The 22,841-nt window shown below is 45.3% G+C and overlaps 1 protein-coding gene and 1 long non-coding RNA gene across 3 annotated transcripts in view; both read left to right on the top strand.

Moving 5' to 3' along the window:
- LOC142316898 (uncharacterized) overlaps positions 1 to 19,330 on the top strand; it is a 66,737-nt gene extending 47,407 nt beyond the window's left edge. Inside the window, exons 2-3 of the long non-coding RNA XR_012754637.1 lie at positions 2,980 to 3,091; positions 16,752 to 19,330. This is a non-coding gene — a long non-coding RNA (uncharacterized LOC142316898). The remainder of the gene's footprint in view (positions 1 to 2,979; positions 3,092 to 16,751) is intronic.
- Positions 19,331 to 21,835: 2,505 nt separating this feature from the next.
- Positions 21,836 to 22,841, top strand: part of LOC142316896 (uncharacterized) — a 105,032-nt gene continuing 104,026 nt past the window's right edge. For both annotated transcript variants that reach the window (XM_075352657.1, XM_075352656.1), the window contains exon 1: positions 21,836 to 22,055. In XM_075352657.1, coding sequence (XP_075208772.1) covers positions 21,905 to 22,055 — 151 coding nt within the window. In that variant the 5' untranslated portion in view covers positions 21,836 to 21,904. The remainder of the gene's footprint in view (positions 22,056 to 22,841) is intronic.

Genomic DNA, 22,841 nt, shown 5'->3' with positions numbered 1-22,841 from the left:
GAAATGTTAAAATTAATGGTCCTCTGGCAATTGGTACCTGAGAAAATAATAATTATTCTTATTCTTATTATTAATCATGCTTTCGCGATTAGCCTTACACAATAAGATATATGTTACCTGATTGAGGATAAGAACAAATTTATAAATAAAAAGTTAATACTTCAGCAATCTGCTTTACTGATAAATTCTGAGGGAAATAAAAGAATAAAATTATTATCATATTTATGATAAAAATGAAACACCTAAAATAAGTTATACTTTTCCTTATTCTTAAATTTTAAATATTATTATTCATATACAGAGATCAAATTATTAATTTATAACATTTTAAACTATCATATAACTAAATGAAGATATGACTTTGATTTTATGTTCACTAATTTTAAATACACACATATATATATATATATATATATATATATATATATATATGTGTATATATATATATATATATATATATATATATATACATAAATCTATAGAAGGTATGTATTACATGGATACACTGTATATGAGCAATAATAAATATCAAATAACAAAATTAATTTACCCAGAAATCCCCTTTATTTAGCTGAAAACCAAACCCCAGTTTATCTTCCAATATCCGATCTATTATATTCATTTTCAACCTGTAGGAATCTCTGAAAATGCTCTGTAACTCAATTTTTTTCCTTAAATGAAAAAAAATATCTATCTCTGAAAGACCACCCAGCTGTCTCTGTCTTTCAAAGTTTTTACTGATCATTTGTCTGCGATCATCAATATCTGATCCTGTGACCAATCCCTTCACTGGAGACAAGGGAAACAAAGGTTTTTCCTGTGGAAAAAGATTTTTAGATAATAATAATTGTGATGGATTGTATGATTTGTAATTTACATGAATTTCCTACGAATTTCATACATTTTGTCACAGGAATACTTGGATCTGGGAGACACTGTTGATTTTTTACAGAATCTCTCCTTTTTTTGTGTTGGTTTTTCGGAATTAATTCATTTCTGTTTTGATTGAATTTGGTGATTTCTAACAAAATCGATAAAGGTCGTCCATTCGAATAGGGACTTTTTCTTTAATGCCACAGTACAGGCTGTATCATCAAGGCAATTAAATTTCTTGACGAATAAATGTATCATTCCATTCAGTTTGACATTTGGAATGACCGCCCTATACAAACGTTCAAAAACGGACATAAATGAGAACGTACTTTCATTCTGTTCAATTTGTAATTCCTTCAACATCTCATAATCTGGATTCGCTTCATTCCTTGCACAGAAGATGAGATTTCTCAGCCTTGTGATGTTATCATCATTTGAACAATCAAATGTCTCATTGTCAGAAGACTTTTTTAATGCCAATTGTCTGAAAAAATGCTGGAGTATCCATATACGGAATAACTGAGTCTTTTCACTATTGGTTAAATTTAACTTTTCAACAGAACTTTCAAATATTTTTGAATTTCTACATACATGTATTTTGTGATTATATGCGGGTATTAATTTGCATATATCCAAAAGATTCTTCCTAAGTTTAACCCTTAACTTAGCCTGTTCTAATTTTAGAAACTGATCTCGGCCATGCTCTCTGACTCCTCCCCCTTCTGGCTCCGTTTTGTCATTTCCTTTTCTGACAACTTTTTGCATATCTCCTACTCTGGCTCCTCCCCCTTCTGACTTCTCTATGTCATTTCCTGCTTCTTCTCCGGTGTCCCGAAAAGACGGCACATGTCTGTGGCCATCTTCAGGATTTTGATTAGCAAAATTAAAATTACAGTCAAAATCTGACTTTTCATTTGCAACATTACAGTCAGAATTCACAATATCACTTACTGACATTTCAGGTTTTAAGCAGTCTTTGGATCTCTCTATCACTGACTTATGGTATTCCTAAACTAAATGCAATAAATTTCTAAGCTTCTCTCTCTCTTTGTTAAAAAATACCTTAGAATTTACTCGTGAATTTGCCATTTCACACTCAGCATACAAGTCTAACCATAAATTCACTAAACTAGACTTCTCTAAATGCTTACTTTGTTCAAAAAAAGAATTTAAATTCATTGTCTTACCTTGACTTATAATCAGCCCTTGTAGCACCTCTTATGGACTGACTTATTTTTTCTCCTCCAAAAACACGTCAAAAGATTATCGTCTGTGGCTTAGCAAAGTTTAAAGTTAATTTAAAAAACCATTCATGCGACTTGACTTATACGTATTTTTCTTAGGTTCTGCGTGATTTTTATAAATTGTCAATTCCCTGTCACTTTGCAGGAGATACTTATTACTGCTGTCCCCCGTTGTGCAAAGTAAAGGAACAACAAAAAATTAAAAAAAACACGAATGGCTGGCTCTCCAAATGTTAAAAATATACTCTTAAATGTATTTTTCTTCAAATACGCGATAAGACGCATGAAAAATGGACTACAAAATGTGTAAAAAATAAATGTAGTTTATATGTGATAAAAATGATTGCTAAATTATAAAGTTGCAGTTCAGTTACAGAAAAGGAAAAAAATATACCGCATTAGCTTACGTAAAAGAGTTCAATGAGTCTATACTGATCAATAGAAAACCTCCATCCATCTCTCCTTGGATCCTGAATGGTAAGGCAGAGTGGATATACTGTAGGCTTGACAGCATGTGTTTATCTTGCAGCCTGGAAGGATTCTGGGTCAGTTGGCGACGTGCAGGAGTGAACGACCCCCTCCGTCGTGTCATGTTATATGACAACTGTCCAAACCATATAGGGAAATTACTGCTGGACGCATGTCACATGGTGTAATCTCTAGAAGCTTCCAGATGGATAAATATACCATACTATGTCAGCACTTATGTATATTCAATATGGATATCTTAATATTTATTCCTTATAAGAACTTTATCGATAAGCTATGCCCTCCAACATAAACAGAACTGTGAACATATATAATATGTCCTACTATAAAATGTTTGATAACTAGATGTATTAATTTTAATGTTTTTACACAGACACCTGTCTGAGTCAATGGCTCAGATTTAGCTCCACTACCATTCCTGGCCACCAGAGGGAGGTTCAGAACAGCACCCACACAGACGACGTTCACAACAGCCATCACGGAAGGTAAAACGTTCTGGAGGAGGGAGTCAATTAAGGGGAGGAGATACGTAGACCCTGTGTATATATAGATCAATAATACTATAAGGCTATGTGCGCACGCTGCGTTTTTTTTTAACACAAAAATGTAGCGTTTTTATCTTGTGGTGACTACTTTGAGCAGCGTTTTAGGCTTAAAAAAATGTAGGATTCCTCCACCAGTCAGACTTCTACTGAAGTGAGCCACAGGATTAGTGCTGACGTCACTCAGGTGATGTGCGGTGACACCGCAAATCACATGAGTGACATCACCGCTGATCTCGCAGCTCACTTCAGCCGCAACCTGATATGCGGTCACAAGTGGAGGACTCCCGCTGTCACCGCACATCACCTGTCTGAAGTCACCGCTGATCTCGTGTGGCTCACTTCAGCCACGGCTTGATTTGCCGTAACAGGTGGAGGACTCCAGTCAGGTAATGTGCGGTGATAGCTGAAGTCCTCCACTTGTTACCGCAAATCCGGCTGCGAGTGAGCGATGACTTCAGTCAGGTGATGTGCAGTGACAGCTGAAGTCACCGCTGATCCCGCACGGCTCACTTCACTTGCGGCCTGACCTTCATAGAGAGTGGTCGTGCTCTATAGCCACTCTCTGTGATTGTCAGATGTAGCAAAGCTGGAAGTGTCGTGAAACCTCGTGTGGATTACGTCGGACCTGGAGGGGTGTTTTAAGGGTTAATAAAGTGGTGAAAGAGGGGGCTTTTTTGTGTTTTATTTCAAATAAAGGATTTTTTTGGGTGATTGTGTTTATTTACTTTTACTTACAGCTTAGTGATGGGGGGTCTCAGACGCCTGCCATCACTAAGCTAGGACTTAATGGCAGCTATGGGCTTCTGCCATTAACTTGTTATTACCCCAATTGTCATCGCATCAGGGCAATCGGGATGAGCTGGGAAAAGTCCCGGGACTGTCGCATCTAATGAATGCGGCAATTCTGGGCGGCTGCTGGTTGATATTTTTAGGCTTGGGAGGCTCCCAATAACGTGGGTCTCCCCAGCCTGAGAATACCAGCCCCCAGCTGTGAGACTTTATCTTGGCTGGTTATCAAAATTTGGGGGGACCACAAGTCGTTTTTTTTTTAATTATTTATTTAATTTACCATATTTTTCGCTTTATAAGACGCACTTTTGTTCCCCCAAATTTTGGGGGAAAGTAGGGGGTGCGTCTTATAAACCGAATATACAGATTATATACTGCAGGGTCCAGGGGAGGTGGAGGACGCTCTGGAGCAGGGCTGGGGGGGCTGGGGGGGTTGGTAGAGGCTTGTGAAGCTGCACGCGGCAGCCTTTGATCTCCTGCACCCGCTCATATAATATGCACAGCCGCTGTCCACCACCATGGTGCTGAAACTGCACCGCGGCGATGGGCTGGGGGAGCTGCGCATATTATCTGCCTGTGCTTACCTTTGATCGCACATGCCCCCTCCCCCTGTGTTAGCTATGGCCCCCATGCTGCTGCCCATAGTAAAATAATAAACTCTTTACTCACCTCCTCCAGCGTGTCTGCCCGGTCTCCCTCCTGCTGCTGTGATCTTGCACGCAGAGATATCTCTCTCTGCTGTCCCGATCACATGACCGGCACTAGAACCAGGAAGTAGGAAGTGCAGGAGACACTGGAGGAGCTCAACCCCGAGGAGGGTGACACCAGACAGGACACTGCTGCAGAAGGTAAGGAGTTTATTTTACTAAAAGCAGCAACATGGGGGCGATATCTAACAGTGGGCCTGTGTGCCTGCAAACAGTGGACCTGTGTGCCTGCAAACAGTGGGCCTGTGTGCCTGCAAACAGTGGGCCTGTGTGCCTGCAAACAGTGGGCCTGTGTGCCTGCAAACAGTGGGCTTGTGTGCCTGCAAACAGTGGGCCTGTGGGCCTGCAAACAGTGGGCCTGTGGGCCTGCAAACAGTGGGCCTGTGGGCCTGCAAACAATGGGCCTGTGGGCCTGCAAACAGTGGGCCTGTGGGCCTGCCACAGTGGGCCTGTGGGCCTGGCCACAGTGGGCCTGGCCACAGTGGGCCTGTGGGCATGCCACAGTGGGCCTGTGGGCCTGGCCACAGTGGGCCTGTGGGCCTGCCACAGTGGGCCTGTGGGTCTGCCACAGTGGGCCTGTGGGCCTTACTGGGGGACGTGTTTAATATAAGGTGGCCATATCCAGATTAAGGTGGCTAATTTTAGGATGAGGGGGCTATGAGGGACATATACCCTATATTATTTGTTAGACGGACACTGGCATTATAAGCCGGACCCCATTTATTGAAAAATTCTCTATTCTTTCACCAAATTTGGGGGTGCGTCTTATAATAAGGTGCGTTTTATAAAGCGAAAAATACGGTACTGTAGTCAGTCACAGTCAACTGTCACTCAGCATGGGACGAGTCTACCTGCAACCAATCACAGCCACCGGTGAGCAGGGAAGGAGTGAATATGTTATAAGCCTAGTGAGCGGCTGGCTCTGGAAGATGAAAGAACTGCCGCGGCAGCAGTGTGACAGCCGACTGGTGATCAGTGAGTATGAAGTGCTTGCTCCTACCCCTTTGCGCCAAATTCTGGTCTCCATAGACTTTATATGTACCCGGTCACTGGTATCATTGGACTTTGCAGCGGCAGCTTCTCAAACACATACAGCATTGTTAACGCTTTGTGTAGCTGGAGCCATCACTGGTGTCACTGGTATCACTGGTGTTTTCAGCGGCAGCTTCTCGGGTACATACAGCATTATTAATGCTTTCCACTGCTGGAGCCGTCACTGGTGTCACTGGTGTTTTCAGCGGCAGCTTCTCGGGTACATACAGCATTGTTAATGCTTTCCACTGCTGGAGCTGTCCCTGGTGTCACTGGTGTTTTCAGTGGCAGTTTCTTGGGCACATACAGGATTGTTAACTTTCTCCACTGCTGGACCCGTCACTGGTGTCACTAGTGTTTTTAGAGGCAGCTCCTGGGGCACATACAGCATTGTTATCGCTTTCCACTGCTGGAGAGGTCACTGGTGTCACTGGTGTTTTCAGCAGCAGCTTTGCAGTACATATAGCATTGTTACCACTTTCCACTGCTGGAGCGGTCACTGGTATCACTGGTGTTTTCAGCAGCAGCTTCATGGGTACATACAGCATTGTTAATGCTTTCCACTGCTGGAGCTGTCCCTGGTGTCACTGGTGTTTTCAGTGGCAGTTTCTTGGGCACATACAGGATTGTTAACTTTCTCCACTGCTGGACCCGTCACTGGTGTCACTAGTGTTTTTAGAGGCAGCTCCTGGGGCACATACAGCATTGTTATCGCTTTCCACTGCTGGAGAGGTCACTGGTGTCACTGGTGTTTTCAGCAGCAGCTTTGCAGTACATATAGCATTGTTACCACTTTCCACTGCTGGAGCGGTCACTGGTATCACTGGTGTTTTCAGCAGCAGCTTCATGGGTACATACAGCATTGTTAACGCTTTACACTGCTGGAGCGGTCCCTGGTGTCACTGTTACTGGTGTTTTCAGTGGCAGCTTCACAGGTACAATGCTGTATGTGTCCGAGAATCTGCCGCTGAAAACACCAGTGACACCATTGACACCAGTGACCACTCCAGCAGCACAAAGCATTAATGACGCTGTATGTACCCGAGAAGCTGCCGCTGAAAGCACCAGTGACACCATTGACACCAGTGACCACTCCAGCAGCACAAAGCGTTAATGACGCTGTATGTACCCGAGAAGCTGCCACTAAAAACACCAGTGATACCAGTGACCACTCCAGCAGCACAAAGCATTAATGACGCTGTATGTACCCGAGAAGCTGCCGCTGAAAGCACCAGTGACACCATTGACACCAGTGACCACTCCAGCAGCACAAAGCGTTAATGACGCTGTATGTACCCGAGAAGCTGCCGCTGAAAACACCAGTGACACCAGTGACCACTCCAGCAGCACAAAGCATTAATGACGCTGTATGTACCCGAGAAGCTGCCGCTGAAAGCACCAGTGACACCATTGACACCAGTGACCACTCCAGCAGCACAAAGCGTTAATGACGCTGTATGTACCCGAGAAGCTGCCGCTGAAAACACCAGTGACACCAGTGACCACTCCAGCAGCACAAAGCATTAATGACGCTGTATGTACCCGAGAAGCTGCCGCTGAAAGCACCAGTGACACCATTGACACCAGTGACCACTCCAGCAGCACAAAGCGTTAATGACGCTGTATGTACCCGAGAAGCTGCCACTAAAAACACCAGTGATACCAGTGACCGCTCCAGCAGCACAAAGCATTAACTACGCTGTATGGTCCTGTTTTGCTAATATTTTTAACACTAAGGTTCAGATACGGCTTTAAAGAAGGCAAATAAGTAATTTTATTATAAAGGTTAATATGAAATACAAACTTAAAGGAAAAGTATGATATTGCGTACACTTTTGTATATTGAACATACAAAGGTTAAGTACAGTTAAATATACTTACATCACCAAGGAGCTTTGGACATCATCTGTCTGGAGGTCAGAGAAGCATGACATAGACAGAGGACTCCTGGACATCACTGCCCGGACGTCTCACGGAGGCAGGAAACACGAGCTTCTGTCTGTGCTATATTTCATCTGATCTTATAGAGGCTTGAACTATTACAAGCCTTAGGGTACCTTCACACTTAGCGATGCAGCAGCGATCCGACCAGCGATCTGACCTGGTCAGGATCGCTGCTGCATCGCTACATGGTCGCTGGTGAGCTGTCAAACAGGCAGATCTCACCAGCGACCACTGAACAGCCCCCAGCCAGCAGCGACGTGCAAGCGACGCTGCGCTTGCACGGAGCCGCCGACTGGAAGCTGCGGAGACTGGTAACTAAGGTAAACATCGGGTATGGTTACCCGATGTTTACATTAGTTACCAGCGCTGTGTGCAGAGAGCAGGGAGCCGCGCACACTGAGCGCTGGCTCCTTGCTCTCCTAGCTGCTGTACACATCGGGTTAATTAACCCGATGTGTAATGCAGCTACATGTGCAGAGAGCAAGGAGCCGCGCACACTGCTTAGCGCTGGCTCCTTGCTCTCCTAGCTGCTATACACATCGGGTTAATTAACCCGATGTGTACAGCAGCTACATGTGCAGAGAGCCGGAGCCGGCAGCACAGGCAGCGTGAGAGCTGCGGAGGCTGGTAACTAAGGTAAATATCGGGTAACCACCTTGGTTACCCGATGTTTATCTTGGATACAGCTTACCTCAGCTGTCAGACGCCGGCTCCTGCTCCCTGCTCGCTTCATTTGTCGCTCTCTTGCTGTCACACACAGCGATCTGTGTGTCACAGCAGGAGAGCGGCTTTGAAGAAAACGAACCAGGGCTGTGTGTAACGAGCAGCGATCTCGCAGCAGGGGCCAGATCGCTGCTCAGTGTCACACACAGCGAGATCGCTAATGAGGTCACTGCTGCGTCACAAAAAGCGTGACTCAGCAGCGATCTCGGCAGCGAGCTCGCTGTGTGTGAAGCACCCCTTAAAGTTAATGTGTTGTAGTCTTATTGATCCATGCCCTTTGATGGCCAGTCTTTGGGCATAGATGAATCAGAGATACACCACACATCAGACAATGGGCTAATAAACCCACAGCATTCAAGTCTCCCAAGAATACACATCAGGTATTTGAGCTAGGTAAATGGATATATTGTCTGTCTGTGTATATAGCAAACACATAAAACATCAGATTGTTGAACTAAAGTAAATCAGAGTTTCTATTTCAATGGATAGCAAACACACAAAACCATCAGATATGTGATGTAAGAAAATCATAAGGTTTCTGTTACAATGGTATATTGTCTGTCTGTATATTCAAGACAAACACACAGAAATCCTTAAGTATATACAAGATTTTGTAACCATGTACACTTTGTCTGTCTGGTTAATCAATATGTTATAGTATAACATAATGTATAAACTCAAAAATAGCCATTTTTATATTTGCAATACATTCCACCCTTGGCTATTTTGAGCCAAACATTATTTATACCAGGTACCATACCCTAACGGCATAATTTTAGCGTACACTGTGTACAACACAAAGCAATGTATGCACAATAGCAAAAATTACTCGTAATATATAATGCATATATCCAAAATCAGGTAACTAAGAAAGTACCCATTCCCACCATCTACCATCATCTTGTGTAATGTAATTAATCTAGTATAAATCCATCTCTACTTGTGATAAATATAGCCACCAAACAAGAGAATCGTCCTATTGCTTTAGCTGCATATGCCGCTGCAGTGAGTGTTCCTACAATTATTATAGATAATCCTTGTATCTGTGATTTTGTTAACAATTTTACATTTTGTGTATATGATGAAACGGTCATTATATTGTTAATCTCATATTATTTCCTGCCCTCATACGTTTGCATTTTTTATTTGTATGAGAGCCACAAATAATAGCAATCTCTTTATAGCCTGTCTGATTCTGTATTTTTAATTGTTGACATCTGCCTATTTTGCTTTGACAAGTCCTCTGATAGATCAGCTGGTGTAACACTTTGAGTCCTTAGGGCAATCATCTCTTCTGTTAGAGAATGTTCCCCAGTGCAGTTCATACAGTTAGGTCCAGAAATATTTGGACAGTAACACAATTTTCGCGAGTTGGGCTCTGCATGCCACCACATTGGATTTGAAATGAAATCTCTACAACAGAATTCAAGTGCAGATTGTAACGTTTAATTTGAAGGTTTGAACAAAAATATCTGATAGAAATTGTAGGAATTGTACACATTTCTTTACAAACACTCCACATTTTAGGAGGTCAAAAGTAATTGGACAAATAAACCAAACCCAAACAAAATATTTTTATTTTCAATATTTTGTTAGGAATCCTTTGGAGGCAATCACTGCCTTAAGTCTGGAACCCATGGACATCACCAAACGCTGGGTTTCCTCCTTCTTAATGCTTTGCCAGGCCTTTACAGCCGCAGCTTTCAGGTCTTGCTGTTTGTGGGTCTTTCCGTCTTAAGTCTGGATTTGAGCAAGTGAAATGCATGCTCAATTGGGTTAAGATCTGGTGATTGACTTGGCCATTGCAGAATGTTCCACTTTTTTGCACTCATGAACTCCTGGGTAGCTTTGGCTGTATGCTTGGGGTCATTGTCCATCTGTACTATGAAGCGCCGTCCGATCAACTTTGCGGCATTTGGCTGAATCTGGGCTGAAAGTATATCCCGGTACACTTCAGAATTCATCCGGCTACTCTTGTCTGCTGTTATGTCATTAATAAACACAAGTGACCCAGTGCCATTGAAAGCCATGCATGCCCATGCCATCACGTTGCCTCCACCATGTTTTACAGAGGATGTGGTGTGCCTTGGATCATGTGCCGTTCCCTTTCTTCTCCAAACTTTTTTCTTCCCATCATTCTGGTACAGGTTGATCTTTGTCTCATCTGTCCATAGAATACTTTTCCAGAACTGAGCTGGCTTCATGAGGTGTTTTTCAGCAAATTTAACTCTGGCCTGTCTATTTTTGGAATTGATGAATGGTTTGCATCTAGATGTGAACCCTTTGTATTTACTTTCATGGAGTCTTCTCTTTACTGTTGACTTAGAGACAGATACACCTACTTCACTGAGAGTGTTCTGGACTTCAGTTGATGTTGTGAATGGGTTCTTCTTCACCAAAGAAAGTATGCGGCGATCATCCACCACTGTTGTCATCCGTGGACGCCCAGGCCTTTTTGAGTTCCCAAGCTCACCAGTCAATTCCTTTTTTCTCAGAATGTACCCGACTGTTGATTTTGCTACTCCAAGCATGTCTGCTATCTCTCTGATGGATTTTTTCTTTTTTTTCAGCCTCAGGATGTTCTGCTTCACCTCAATTGAGAGTTCCTTAGACCGCATGTTGTCTGGTCACAGTAACAGCTTCCAAATGCAAAACCACACACCTGTAATCAACCCCAGACCTTTTAACTACTTCATTGATTACAGGTTAACGAGGGAGATGCCTTCAGAGTTAATTGCAGCCCTTAAAGTCCCTTGTCCAATTACTTTTGGTCCCTTGAAAAAGAGGAGGCTATGCATTACAGAGCTATGATTCCAAAACCCTTTCTCCGATTTGGATGTGAAAACTCTCATATTGCAGCTGGGAGTGTGCACTTTCAGCCCATATTATATATATAATTGTATTTCTGAACATGTTTTTGTAAACAGCTAAAATAACAAAACGTGTGTCACTGTCCAAATATTTCTGGACCTAACTGTATAGGCACAATACAGATTGGAGGTGAAGTTTTGGGTCACATCTTCTTCTTCTAGGTCTTATTCTGTTTGGTTTTCAATAAGGCCACATTTTCCATGGTTGGTCTCTGTTTTCGGTCTGAAGGTTGCTTGGCTTCTGACGGAAGTAGATCCATGCCCATGGTGGCGCCAATGAGTTTGATCTAAAGGGACAAAAATACACATATTACTCATCTGTCAGTTGGGATGTATTCCCACTTTTCTTGTTTCATAACTGTCAGCACATTGTCTGCTCCTCGACCAATGACGTCAGCAGGTTCTGGAATACCTTTGTCACTCAATTGTTTCACCCAAATTTTTGCACAATCATTGATAGGATGTGAAGATCCAAATCATTTATCTTCTCTGCAGAACTGAAGGAGCCCTCCCTCTGACTATCTACATTTTAGAAATAGACAGTACCATCAACTTAGCTATTCTATCTCACTTCTGTATTAACATGTCACTGTCTCCACTATTCATTAGAATTACCTCAATTAATAATCCTGATCTATCCCTTCTCTTAATAACTGAAATCAGTTGAAGGCCAAATCTGACCTTTGGACTATGAGACCATCATACTGAGATGGCATTTACAAGCCTATTGTGGTCCTGATTGAACATACACATAAAACAAACAACAACCATTAGGTAAATACAATACCCATTCATCACAATGGGATGATTACTTGTTTCATTGTTTTAGCCTGAATGCTCTAATAACATCATATCATAGTATCATAGTTTTTAAGGTTGAAGGGAGACTCTAAAGCTGGGTTTACACACTGCAACATCGCAAAGGACATTGCTGTAACGTCACCGGTTTTGTGACGTAACAGCGACCTCCCTAAGTCTCTGGTGAGTCTCTGGTGAGCAGTCAAACAGGCAAACCTGGCCAACAACACAACAGCGATCCGGACCTGCAGAGCAACCTAGCTGGTTGTTGGGGACGTTGATAAGCAGCTTTTTGAAAGGGAAGTTGCTAACAAAGTCTCTGCAAAGTCTTTCACACACTGAAACTTTGTAGCGATCATGCTGCACAGCGGGAAACAAAGGACCTAGGAATGGTCCTGAACGATTTGTAGCGATCAGCAACTTCACAGCAGGGGCCAGGTCGCTGATGTGTTTCACACACTGCAATGTCGCAAACGACATCGCTATTGCGTCACAAAACCGGTGACGTTACAGCGATGTCGTTTGAGATGTTGCAGTGTGTAAACCCAGCTTAAGTCCATCTAGTTCAACCCGTAGCCTAACATGTTGATCCAGAGGAAGGCAAAAAAAAACCCAATGTGGCAAACAAGTTCCAATGGGGAAAAAATGTCCTTCCTGACTCCACATCCGGCAATCAGACTAGTTCCCTGGATCAATACCCTGTCATAAAATCTAATATACATAACTGGTAATATTAAATTTTTCAAGAAAGGCATCCAGGCTCTGCTTAAATGTTAGTAGTGAATCACTCATTACAACATCATGCGGCAGAGAGTTCCATAGTCTCACTGCTCGTACAGTAAAGAATCCTCGTCTGTGATTATGATTAAACCTTCTTTCCTCAAGATGTAGCGGATGCCCCGTGTTCCAGTCGCAGGCCTAGGTGTAAAGAGATCTTTGGAAAGGTCTCTGTACTGTCCCCTCATATATTTATACATTGTGATTAGATCCCCCCTAAGCCTTCGTTTTTCCTGTCTTGGTATTGCAGCCCCCCCATTCCTCTAATAATCTTGGTGGCTCTTCTCTGCACCCTCTCCAGTTCAGCTATGTCCTTCTTATATATCGGTGACCAGAATTGTACACAGTATATAAGTGCGGTCGCACTAGTGACTTGTACAGAGGTAGAACTATATTTTTTTCATGAACACTTATACCTCTTTTAATACATCCCATTATTTTATTAGCCCTGGCAGCAGCTGCCTGACACTGTCCACTAAAGTGAAGTTTACCATCCACCCATACACCCAAGTCTTTTTCTGTGTCTGTTTTACCCAGTGTTCTACAATTAAGTACATAATCATAAATGTTATTTCCTCTACCCAAGTGCATGACCTTACATTTATCTACATTAAACTTCAATTGCCACTTCTCAGCCCAATCCTCCAATTTACATAAATCTCCCTGTAATATAAAATTATCCTCCTCTGTATTGATTACCCTGCAGAGTTTAGTATCATCTGCAAATATTGAAATTCTACTCCGCATGCCCCCAACAAGGTCATTTATAAATATGTTGAAAAGAAGCGGGCCCAATACTGACCCCTGTGGTACCCCACTATGAACTGAGACCCAGTCCGAGTACGTACCATTAATAGCCACCCTTTGTTTCCTATCACTTAGCCAGTTTTTGGCTAAACATGTAAAACTCTGTAAAACATGTAAAACTCTGGTCTCCAGTCTAAAAAGAAAGCACAAACATGATTAGAATACAAGCTCAAATAATACACAAAACACAATTTTATCCAGTCCATTATCCATATGCTAAAAGATTCAAATCTAACTTGGCAGCCAAAAAAGCTCACTATTTACCCAACCATATTGGTATATTTTGCTGTATTAATTAGCAGCATGGGTATGTAAATATATGACCAACCAAACAATAGCAAAAATAATTGCCCTTCCAATAGACTGAACACAGGGATTCTCCTGGTTTCCAGTCTCTCCTTTGTGAACATTTGGATGGCTCTGTATTGTTTATGAGCAGGAATGGCTTTTGTAATAGTTATCTCTTTACATATCTCTGTACATTCTGTATTGGTGGCAATCTCCTCTGTGGTCTCAATATTATCCTTATCAATTTCCCCCCATCTATCTTCCATTTCAGATGGAGACATCTTGATGGAAGATGATGATAACCTCTTCTGCTGGGCTTTGATTTCCTGCACCAAACATTTGACTTCAGCATAAAGATCCTCCACCCCCGGTGGTGTAGGCTTTGCTGGTGACGATGAGAAAGTGGCCCTCTTTCTCCCCGTGTCCTGCTGTGCCCTTGCTGTGGAGATTGAGAATCTTTTGCTGCAACCTTTTTATTATGTGAAACCCCTGACTTTTTATTGAGTCCTCTCCTTTGATACAATTTTCTCTTTTGATACAATTTCCACATCTCGTCAGTACTAATCCCATCTATTTTATCCCAAGGAACACCATCCTTTATCAGGGCCATAAACATATCTCTCCTGGTAACACGGGATCTACGATTTTTACTACTTTTGACGTTGTTAAACTGTTCTTCAAAATTAAGCTGACCTCTCTGTTTGGGACCCCATTCTCCCAGACCCCCTAACTGTCGGATCGCCTCCAATGTATTGGAGATGGGTTTCCCAGTCTGATTTACCATTAATGCCATCATGACATGTTTATAAGCTGGAGGGGCATTTCTAATGATACAATTTCTAATAGAAACACTTACAACAACTTGCATGTAATTGTCATATGTACTTGCTGAAATAGCATTTTTCATAGCCTCCTCCTTCAATCTCCGAGCACAATCTTTCAATGTAAACCATGGTTTCTCATTGGGCGGCCAGTCCGCCTCAGATGGGTATTTATGCTGCAATGCCATAGCCACAACATCCATCATACTACAAACCACATGTGGTCGCTGAAATATCAAGGAACAAAATGCGTCCTTCACTACAGGCTCATGGCTGAGTTGAACAAACTTTTGGCCATCCACAGCATCCAGCTGTACTCCATGAGCCCCCGTCTCCCATAATCTGACTATCCAAGTTATCAAAGGTTCATTTGACCTTTGTGAAAAATGATCATGAAGTTGACTGCAATCCTCTACCATATTTCTGTTCTGTTTACCTCTAACTGTTTCTAAAACTTGTCTATGGTATATAGGATGAACTCTTATTGGGTTAAGATGAGGATCAATTGCCTTCTCCCCACTGAAATGTTCATCCTCCTGTTCTGGGTCGGTGACGTTTTCAGAATCAGTTGAGTTCTGTACCTTACCACTCCACTCATCTGAGTTCCCCTCTGACCCCGCTTTGGCTATGGCCAAAGCTACTTCCTTTCTATTCTCCTTCCCTCTCTTCTTTCTGTATTTATACTGCTCTATACATACAGCAAGAACAAAAAGGACCTAGCATCACCTTCACAGGTGCTCAGGAAAAAATTATTTGTAGAGTTAAAGTAGCCCTGGCACACCGTTTATTTCCCAATTGTAATAACGAAGGAAATGAAAGTCTCTTTTGTATTTTTATTGAAGAAGATGATACAGATGCAGAAAGTCCGCCTATGACAACGTTTCGGCCTTCATTTCGGCCTTCATCTGGTCGGAACGTTTCGGCCTTCATTTCGGCCTTCATCTGGTCGGACAGACTGACTAGACACATACCGCTGGATCCAGGTAACCCTCAGTGACAGCTCAGCCGATCACACGGCTCTCTTCATTAGCTGTGTGGAGGTGACAGGAGCGGCTGTGTCTTCTGCTGCTCCTGTCACCTGCATGCAGCAGAGCTGGATGCGACGCTGGAGGACCGTGGATTACGCCGGACAAGGAGGGCTTTGTTATGGGTAATAAATTGGTAATGAGGGAATTTGTTAGTGTTTTTTATTTCTAATAAAGGATTTTTCGGGTGTGTGTTTTTTAACTGTAATTTACAGATTAATCATGGAAGGTATCTCGGGGTGACGCCTGACATGATTAATCTTGGACTTATTGGCAGCTATGGGCTTCCAATAACTCCTTATTACCCCGATTTGCCAACGCACCAGGGCAAATCGGGAAGAGCCGGGTACAGTCCCAGATCTGTCGCATCTAATGTATGCGGCAATTCTGGGCGTCTGCTGGCTGATATTGTTAGGCTGGGGGGCTCCCCATAACGTGGGGCTCCCCATCCTGAGAATACCAGCCTGCAGCCGTATGGCTTTATCTGGCTGGTATTAAAATAGGGGGGGACCGCACGCCGGATTTTTTAATTATTTATTTATTTACACGGCACACAGAGCCGCGCGGCATTAAATGAAGTCGGGTGAAGTTCACCTGCTTTTTTGGCACGTCCCCAATGACCAGCTAGTCGCTCTGCAGGTCCGGATCGCTGTTAGGTCGTTGGCCAGGTCTGCCTGTTTGACAGCTCACCAGAGACTTTGTAGCGATCCCGGCTAGGTTGAGATCGCAGGTTGGATCGCTAGAAAGTCTCAGTGTGTAAACCCAGCTTAAATCAGAGTTTCTATTTCAATGGATAGAAAACACACAAAACCATCAGATATGTGATGTAAGAAAATCATAAGGTTTCTGTTACAATGGTATATTGTCTGTCTGTATATTCAAGACAAACACACAGAAATCCTTAAGTATATACAAGATTTTGTAACCATGTACACTTTGTCTGTCTGGTTAATCAATAATGTTATAGTATAACATAATGTATAAACTCAAAAATAGCCATTTTTATATTTGCAATACAGGTCCCGATAAGCTGCTGTTGAAAACAATAGTGACACCATTGATCGCTCCAGCAGCACAAAGCATTAACTGTGCTGTATGTACCCGAGAAGCTTCCGCTGTAAACACCAGTGATACCAGTGACACCATTGATCGCTCCAACAGCACAAAGCATTAACTGTGCTGTATGTACCCGAGAAGCTTCCGCTGTAAACACCAGTGAAACCAGTGACACCATTGATCGCTCCAGCAGCACAAAGCATTAACTGCGCTGTATGTACCCGAGAAGCTTCCGCTGTAAACACCAGTCATACCAGTGACACCATTGATCGCTCCAGCAGCACAAAGCATTAACTGCGCTGTATGTACCCGAGAAGCTTCCGCTGTAAACACCAGTGATACCAGTGACACCATTGATCGCTCCAGCAGCACAAAGCATTAACTGCGCTGTATGTACCCGAGAAGCTTCTGCTGTAAACACCAGTGAGACCAGTGACCGCTCCAGCAGCACAAAGCATTAACTGCGCTGTATGTGTGACGCCCTGGGCAAGCCAGGGGTCACAGGTCACAACACCACCACACCCTACATCCCAGTTAGGAACACCAAGGCTAAACCAAAATCCTTGTTGCCTTCCTCCAGGGGCTGATGTTCACACCAGGGGGTGGGCCAGGCAGTTGGCTCCGCCCACCGAGGAGTTCACAGCCCTGGAGGCGGGAAGAACCAGGCAGTTCAGCTAGGGAAGTGAAAGTAGAAAGAGTGAAGTGGTAGTGGAGCTAAAGAGAAAAGCTGAAGTAAGGTGGAAAGAAACAGTGCGCCGGAGCTCGCAGCAGCGCCGTATTGGGACAGGGAGCCGGTACCGCTGGTCCTGGAGATCGGTGAGAGAGGAAAAAGGCGGAGCTGGTGGCCCGAGCAATTAGAGAGAAAGAGAGCCTCCGGAAAGCAACGTTCCGGGTCCGGGGCCCGCTGTATGAAGGGCAGGTGAGGCGGTTTGATGTCCGCCGGGGCTATGGGTTTATATACGAACCGGGCCTGGAGGCCGAAGTGTTTATAGCCCGGCGGGATGTGAATGCCCACCTGCCTGAAGAGCACCCCGGGCGGAACCTGATGCCGGGTGACATTGTACAGTATACCCGGCACTGTGGAGAGAGGGGGTGGTTCGCCCTAGATGCCAAACTGAGGAGCAGCCAGGAGAGCCGAGTGAGCTCTGCACCCCCTCCCTCGGATGAAGCTGAAAGTCCGGAGTAGGGCAGCGGAGCACCGTTGTCCAGTCCCCGTTGGGACCACCACTGAGTTGTGTTGAAAGTGCAAATGATAAGCAGAAATGATAACCGAACAGTTACCAGATTGTCTAACCGTGATTGTGAGAAAACTGGCCGTAGCCGGCACCGTTGTCCCCGTGGGGACCGTTTGAAAAGTTTGCATGGAGAACTTTCCATGGACAAGCCCGTGAACTTGCAGGGCAACCACAAACGTTAGTGGCATGTAAATAAGTTCTTTTTTCCGTTACCGTTTCCGCAGTTGCCGCCTCCGGAGAGGCAGATTGGAGCGAGGGCCCTCAGCAGAGCAGGCCGGGGCCCAGCCACCACAGGAACCGGTGGCTACCCTCTGGAGGGGAAGGACAGATCCCGCTCGGGTGACTTGGTGCAGGACTGGGGTAAACGGGTGCTGCCTGGGTTTTAGGGGCAGCATCAGGGCCAGGTTGCTTGGGTGGGAGAGAGCGGAAACCATAACCGTAAACCGTTAGCAACGTTTAAGTACTGAACCTCCCGATGTGAGATGATGTTATAAATTGTATTATGTTTACCGTTTACCTTTTTCAGAAAATAAAACCGGTGTTGGATGGGCAGCCCGCGGACGGTCTGCATTTTGCTAAGGGGGAATGTGACACCCTGGGCAAGCCAGGGGTCACAGGTAACAACACCACCACACCCTACACCCCAGTTAGGAACACCAAGGCTAAACCAAAATCCTTGTTGCCTTCCTCCAGGGGCTGATGTTCACACCAGGGGGTGGGCCAGGTGGTTGGCTCCGCCCACCGAGGAGTTCACAGCCCTGGAGGCGGGAAGAACCAGGCAGTTCAGCTAGGGAAGTGAAAGTAGAAAGAGTGAAGTGGTAGTGGAGCTAAAGAGAAAAGCTGAAGTAAGGTGGAAAGAAACAGTAGTAAAGCCTGAAGTTGGTCCGGGTGTGTGCCCCGGACAGTGACAGCAAGGTCAGCAGACGGCGGTGATAGTCTGGAGGGGAACTGCTCGGAGGTTGCTGGAAGGACCGCGGACGGGTGGTGACCCGGCGGTCTGGAGCAGTATACGAAGAACAGTCAGCACCAGGGCAGGGGCCTTTCGGATCCCGGCAAGGCTAAGAGTCGCCATAATTTGCCAAATCCATCAGTGAAGGGGACGTCTGTCTCCTAACAACCAAGTCCCGATTGAAGGCAACAGTCCAACCGTAACGGAGAAACACCGCCACCGCCAGGGCACCAGTTTCTCAGGGCCAGCGCCTGCGGGCAAAGTAGGGCTCCTCCGGCCCATATCCAAGCCGGGGAGCGGGTTACCGGTGGGAACCCATCGCAACCATTATCATCATAGGTGCAGGACAGAGGGACCGTCACCGTCACCTACTGGGGAAAGCAAGTGCAGCCGTCCGTGGGAACCGTCTTTCCAGCCGTGTGTTTTACCGAGAACTGTGTCATCGTCTCAGGCTGAGTGAGTACCACAGTGCCGCAAGGCACAGCGCTGCCCCCGCGTCCCTGCGCCCACCAAGCCCTGCATCACCCACCTCATCACTGGGCCCCGGGATCACCAACCCCTACCCACGGAGGGGCAACACAACAACTGGCTGCTCCATACCATCCTTCCCGGGATCCCCATACAGAGCAGCGGTGGTGTCAACAAATCACAACCGTGGGTGGCGTCACGGACAATAAACTATCCCCAACACCCAATCCCCTTTTCACTCACGGGCGAGGAGCGCCGCTCGAGTCCCTGGGATCCGGCCCATCGCTCGAGCCACCGAGCAGCGGCAGCAGGCCGCAGTGCCAGCCGGACCCGAGCAGCAGGGAGAGCGCGGCGTCCCCTCCTCCGCCCGCGACATATGTACCTGAGCAGCTTCCGCTGTAAACACCATGTAAAACTGTAAAGGGGAAAAAAGCGCAATAGGGTCTTACCCGGTATGAGGGTGGACAAACAAGACAAAGAAGCACTCACCTAATGAGGTTGTGCCAGTCACAACCCCTTATGATAGCCTGTGAGTGCCTGGTGGTTTAGCTGCAGCCCCGGGAGAGGAATTTTGTATCACACAGGTAGAAGAAAAGACCGGGTTTATGCCGCGCTGAAAACCACTGATGCGTGTAAATTAAAAGATTTCCTTTTTATTGGATAGTTCCTACGCGTTTCAGAGACATCCGTCAACTGATTTCTTTTCCTGAGGAAGGAGACGGATGTCTCTGAAACGCGTAGGAACTATCCAATAAAAAGGAAATCTTTTAATTTACACGCATCAGTGGTTTTCAGCGCGGCATAAACCCGGTCTTTTCTTCTACCTGTGTGCTGTAAACACCAGTGAGACCAGTGAGACCAGTGACCGCTCCGCTCCAGCAGCACAAAGCATAAACTGCGCTATATGTACCTGAGAAGCTTCCGCTGTAAACACCAGTGAGACCAGTGACCGCTCCGCTCCAGCAGCACAAAGCATTAACTGCGCTGTATGTACCCGAGAAGCTTCCGCTGTAAACACCAGTGATACCAGTGACACCATTGATCGCTCCAGCAGCACAAAGCATTAACTGCGCTGTATGTACCCGAGAAGCTTCCGCTGTAAACACCAGTGAGACCAGTGACCGCTCCGCTCCAGCAGCACAAAGCATTAACTGCGCTGTATGTACCCGAGAAGCTTCCGCTGTAAACACCAGTGATACCAGTGACACCATTGATCGCTCCAGCAGCACAAAGCATTAACTGCGCTGTATGTACCCGAGAAGCTTCCGCTGTAAACACCAGTGATACCAGTGACACCATTGATCGCTCCAACAGCACAAAGCATTAACTGTGCTGTATGTACCCGAGAAGCTTCCGCTGTAAACACCAGTGAGACCAGTGAGACCAGTGACCGCTCCGCTCCAGCAGTGGAGAAATTACAATCATTACGGCTTTCACAGATTTCAACATTTTTATCAACACTAAAGCCTGCTTTACATGGTACGACCGATTGTGCGATTTGACAATCGATCGTACCCGCCCCCGTCCTTTTTGCGTCACGGGCAAATCGCTGCCCGTGTCGCACAAAGGCAGTAACCCCCGTCACACATACTTACCTCTCGTGCGACCTCGCTGTGGGCGGCGAACGTCCACTTCCTGGAGTGGGAGGGACGTTCGGCGTCACAGCGACGTCACACGGGCGCCGGCCAATAGAAGCGGAGGGGCGGAGATGAGCAGGATGTAAACATCCCGCCCACCTCCTTCCTTCCACATAGAGCCGGCGGCGGCCGCGGGAGGCAGGTGAGCTGATCATCGTTCCCGTGTTGTCACACGGAGCGGCGTGTGCTACCACGGAAACGATGGTCAACTAAATTCAACGATATTATGGAACCTAACGAGCAGTACCCGACTCACGATTTGTGAGCGATACTGCGTCGCTAGGAGGTGTCACACAGGCCGGCATCGCCAGCGATGCCGGATGTGCGTCACAAAAACCGTGACCCCGACGATCTATCGCACGATAGATTGCCTGGTGTAAAGCAGGCTTTAACCCTAGAACGCGCAAGCAATTCAATCTGCCATAGAAAACAAATGACCTAGCAGGCCTGCGAGGCCCCAGGTATGCGGTCTAGGGTTAAATAAAGCAATGGCAGACAGGCTTTTTATCTTTGACCATTCCACTGTTCTAGGAGTTTGTTTTCCCTTTCAGAACATTATTTGGTAAAATGTCATTAAAAACTACTTCTCATCCTGCAAAAAACAAGCCCTTAAGTAAGGGGTTAAGATGCACCCACAATGTGATGCAGGGGCGGCGGAGGGGTTTGTGGCTGCTTCTTTGCACTTTTCTCTAATTTTCTGTCAAACATCATTTGGTAACAAAATCTCTGTCCAAGATCAGGTTTCCTTCCCCTCCGCAGAGTGCGACTTGTTTGCTCAGTGTTATACACACAGACGGCCATAAAAGTCATAAGAATTCTTCCCGAGGATGAAGATCCACCCACAGTCCAGGAGGACAGGTGAGCGAGCGCGGGCGACCAGAGCCAACACCCGCACCCAACAAAGAAGGAGGACCGGAGCCAAAAACATGACCCCCGGAGGCACGCTGTATGGGATAACGAGTCTACTGCTGATATCTGGTGAGGAAAGATCCATCTATCTAGAGCTATACCTATATATCTATATATATGTCTATATATCTGTCTATCAATTTATTAACTAAAGTTGAAACGAGCAGTTTCCTTCTACTCTCTATAAAGACACATCTGCAGGTTTTTCCCTCCACTCTCTATACAGACATATTTGCAAGTTTTTCCCTCCGCTCTCTATACAGACACATCTGCAGGTTTTTCCTTCCCTCTCTATACAGACACATCTGCAGGTTTTTTCCTTTGCTCTCTATACAGACACATCTTCAAGTTTTTCGATCCGCTCTCTATACAGCCACATCTGCAGATTTTCCCTCCGCTCTCTATACAGCCACATCTGCAGATTTTTCCCTCCACTCTCTATACAGACACATCTACAGGTTTTTCCCTCCACTCTCTATACAGACACATCTGCAGATTTTCCCTCCGCTCTCTATATAGACACATCTGCAGATTTTTCCCTCCACTCTCTATAAAGACACATCTGCGGGTTTTTCCTTTTGCTCTCTATACAGACACATCTGCAGGTTTTTCCTTTTGCTCTCTATACAGACACATCTGCAGGTTTTCCCTCCGCTCTCTATACAGACACATCTGCAGGTTTTCCTTCCACTTTCTATACAGACACATCTGCAGGTTTTTACCTCCGCTCTCTATACAGACATATCTGCAGGTTTTTCCTTTTGCTTTCTATACAGACACATCTGCAGGCTTTCCTTCCGCTCTCTATGCAGACACATCTGCAGGTTTTCCTTCCGCTCTCTATACAGACACATC

Source organism: Anomaloglossus baeobatrachus, chromosome 6, assembly GCF_048569485.1.
Source record: "Anomaloglossus baeobatrachus isolate aAnoBae1 chromosome 6, aAnoBae1.hap1, whole genome shotgun sequence".
Taxonomy (NCBI): Eukaryota; Metazoa; Chordata; class Amphibia; order Anura; family Aromobatidae; genus Anomaloglossus; species Anomaloglossus baeobatrachus.
The sequence above is the reverse complement of the archived record's forward strand: the minus strand, read 5'-3'. Positions and strand labels throughout refer to the sequence as shown.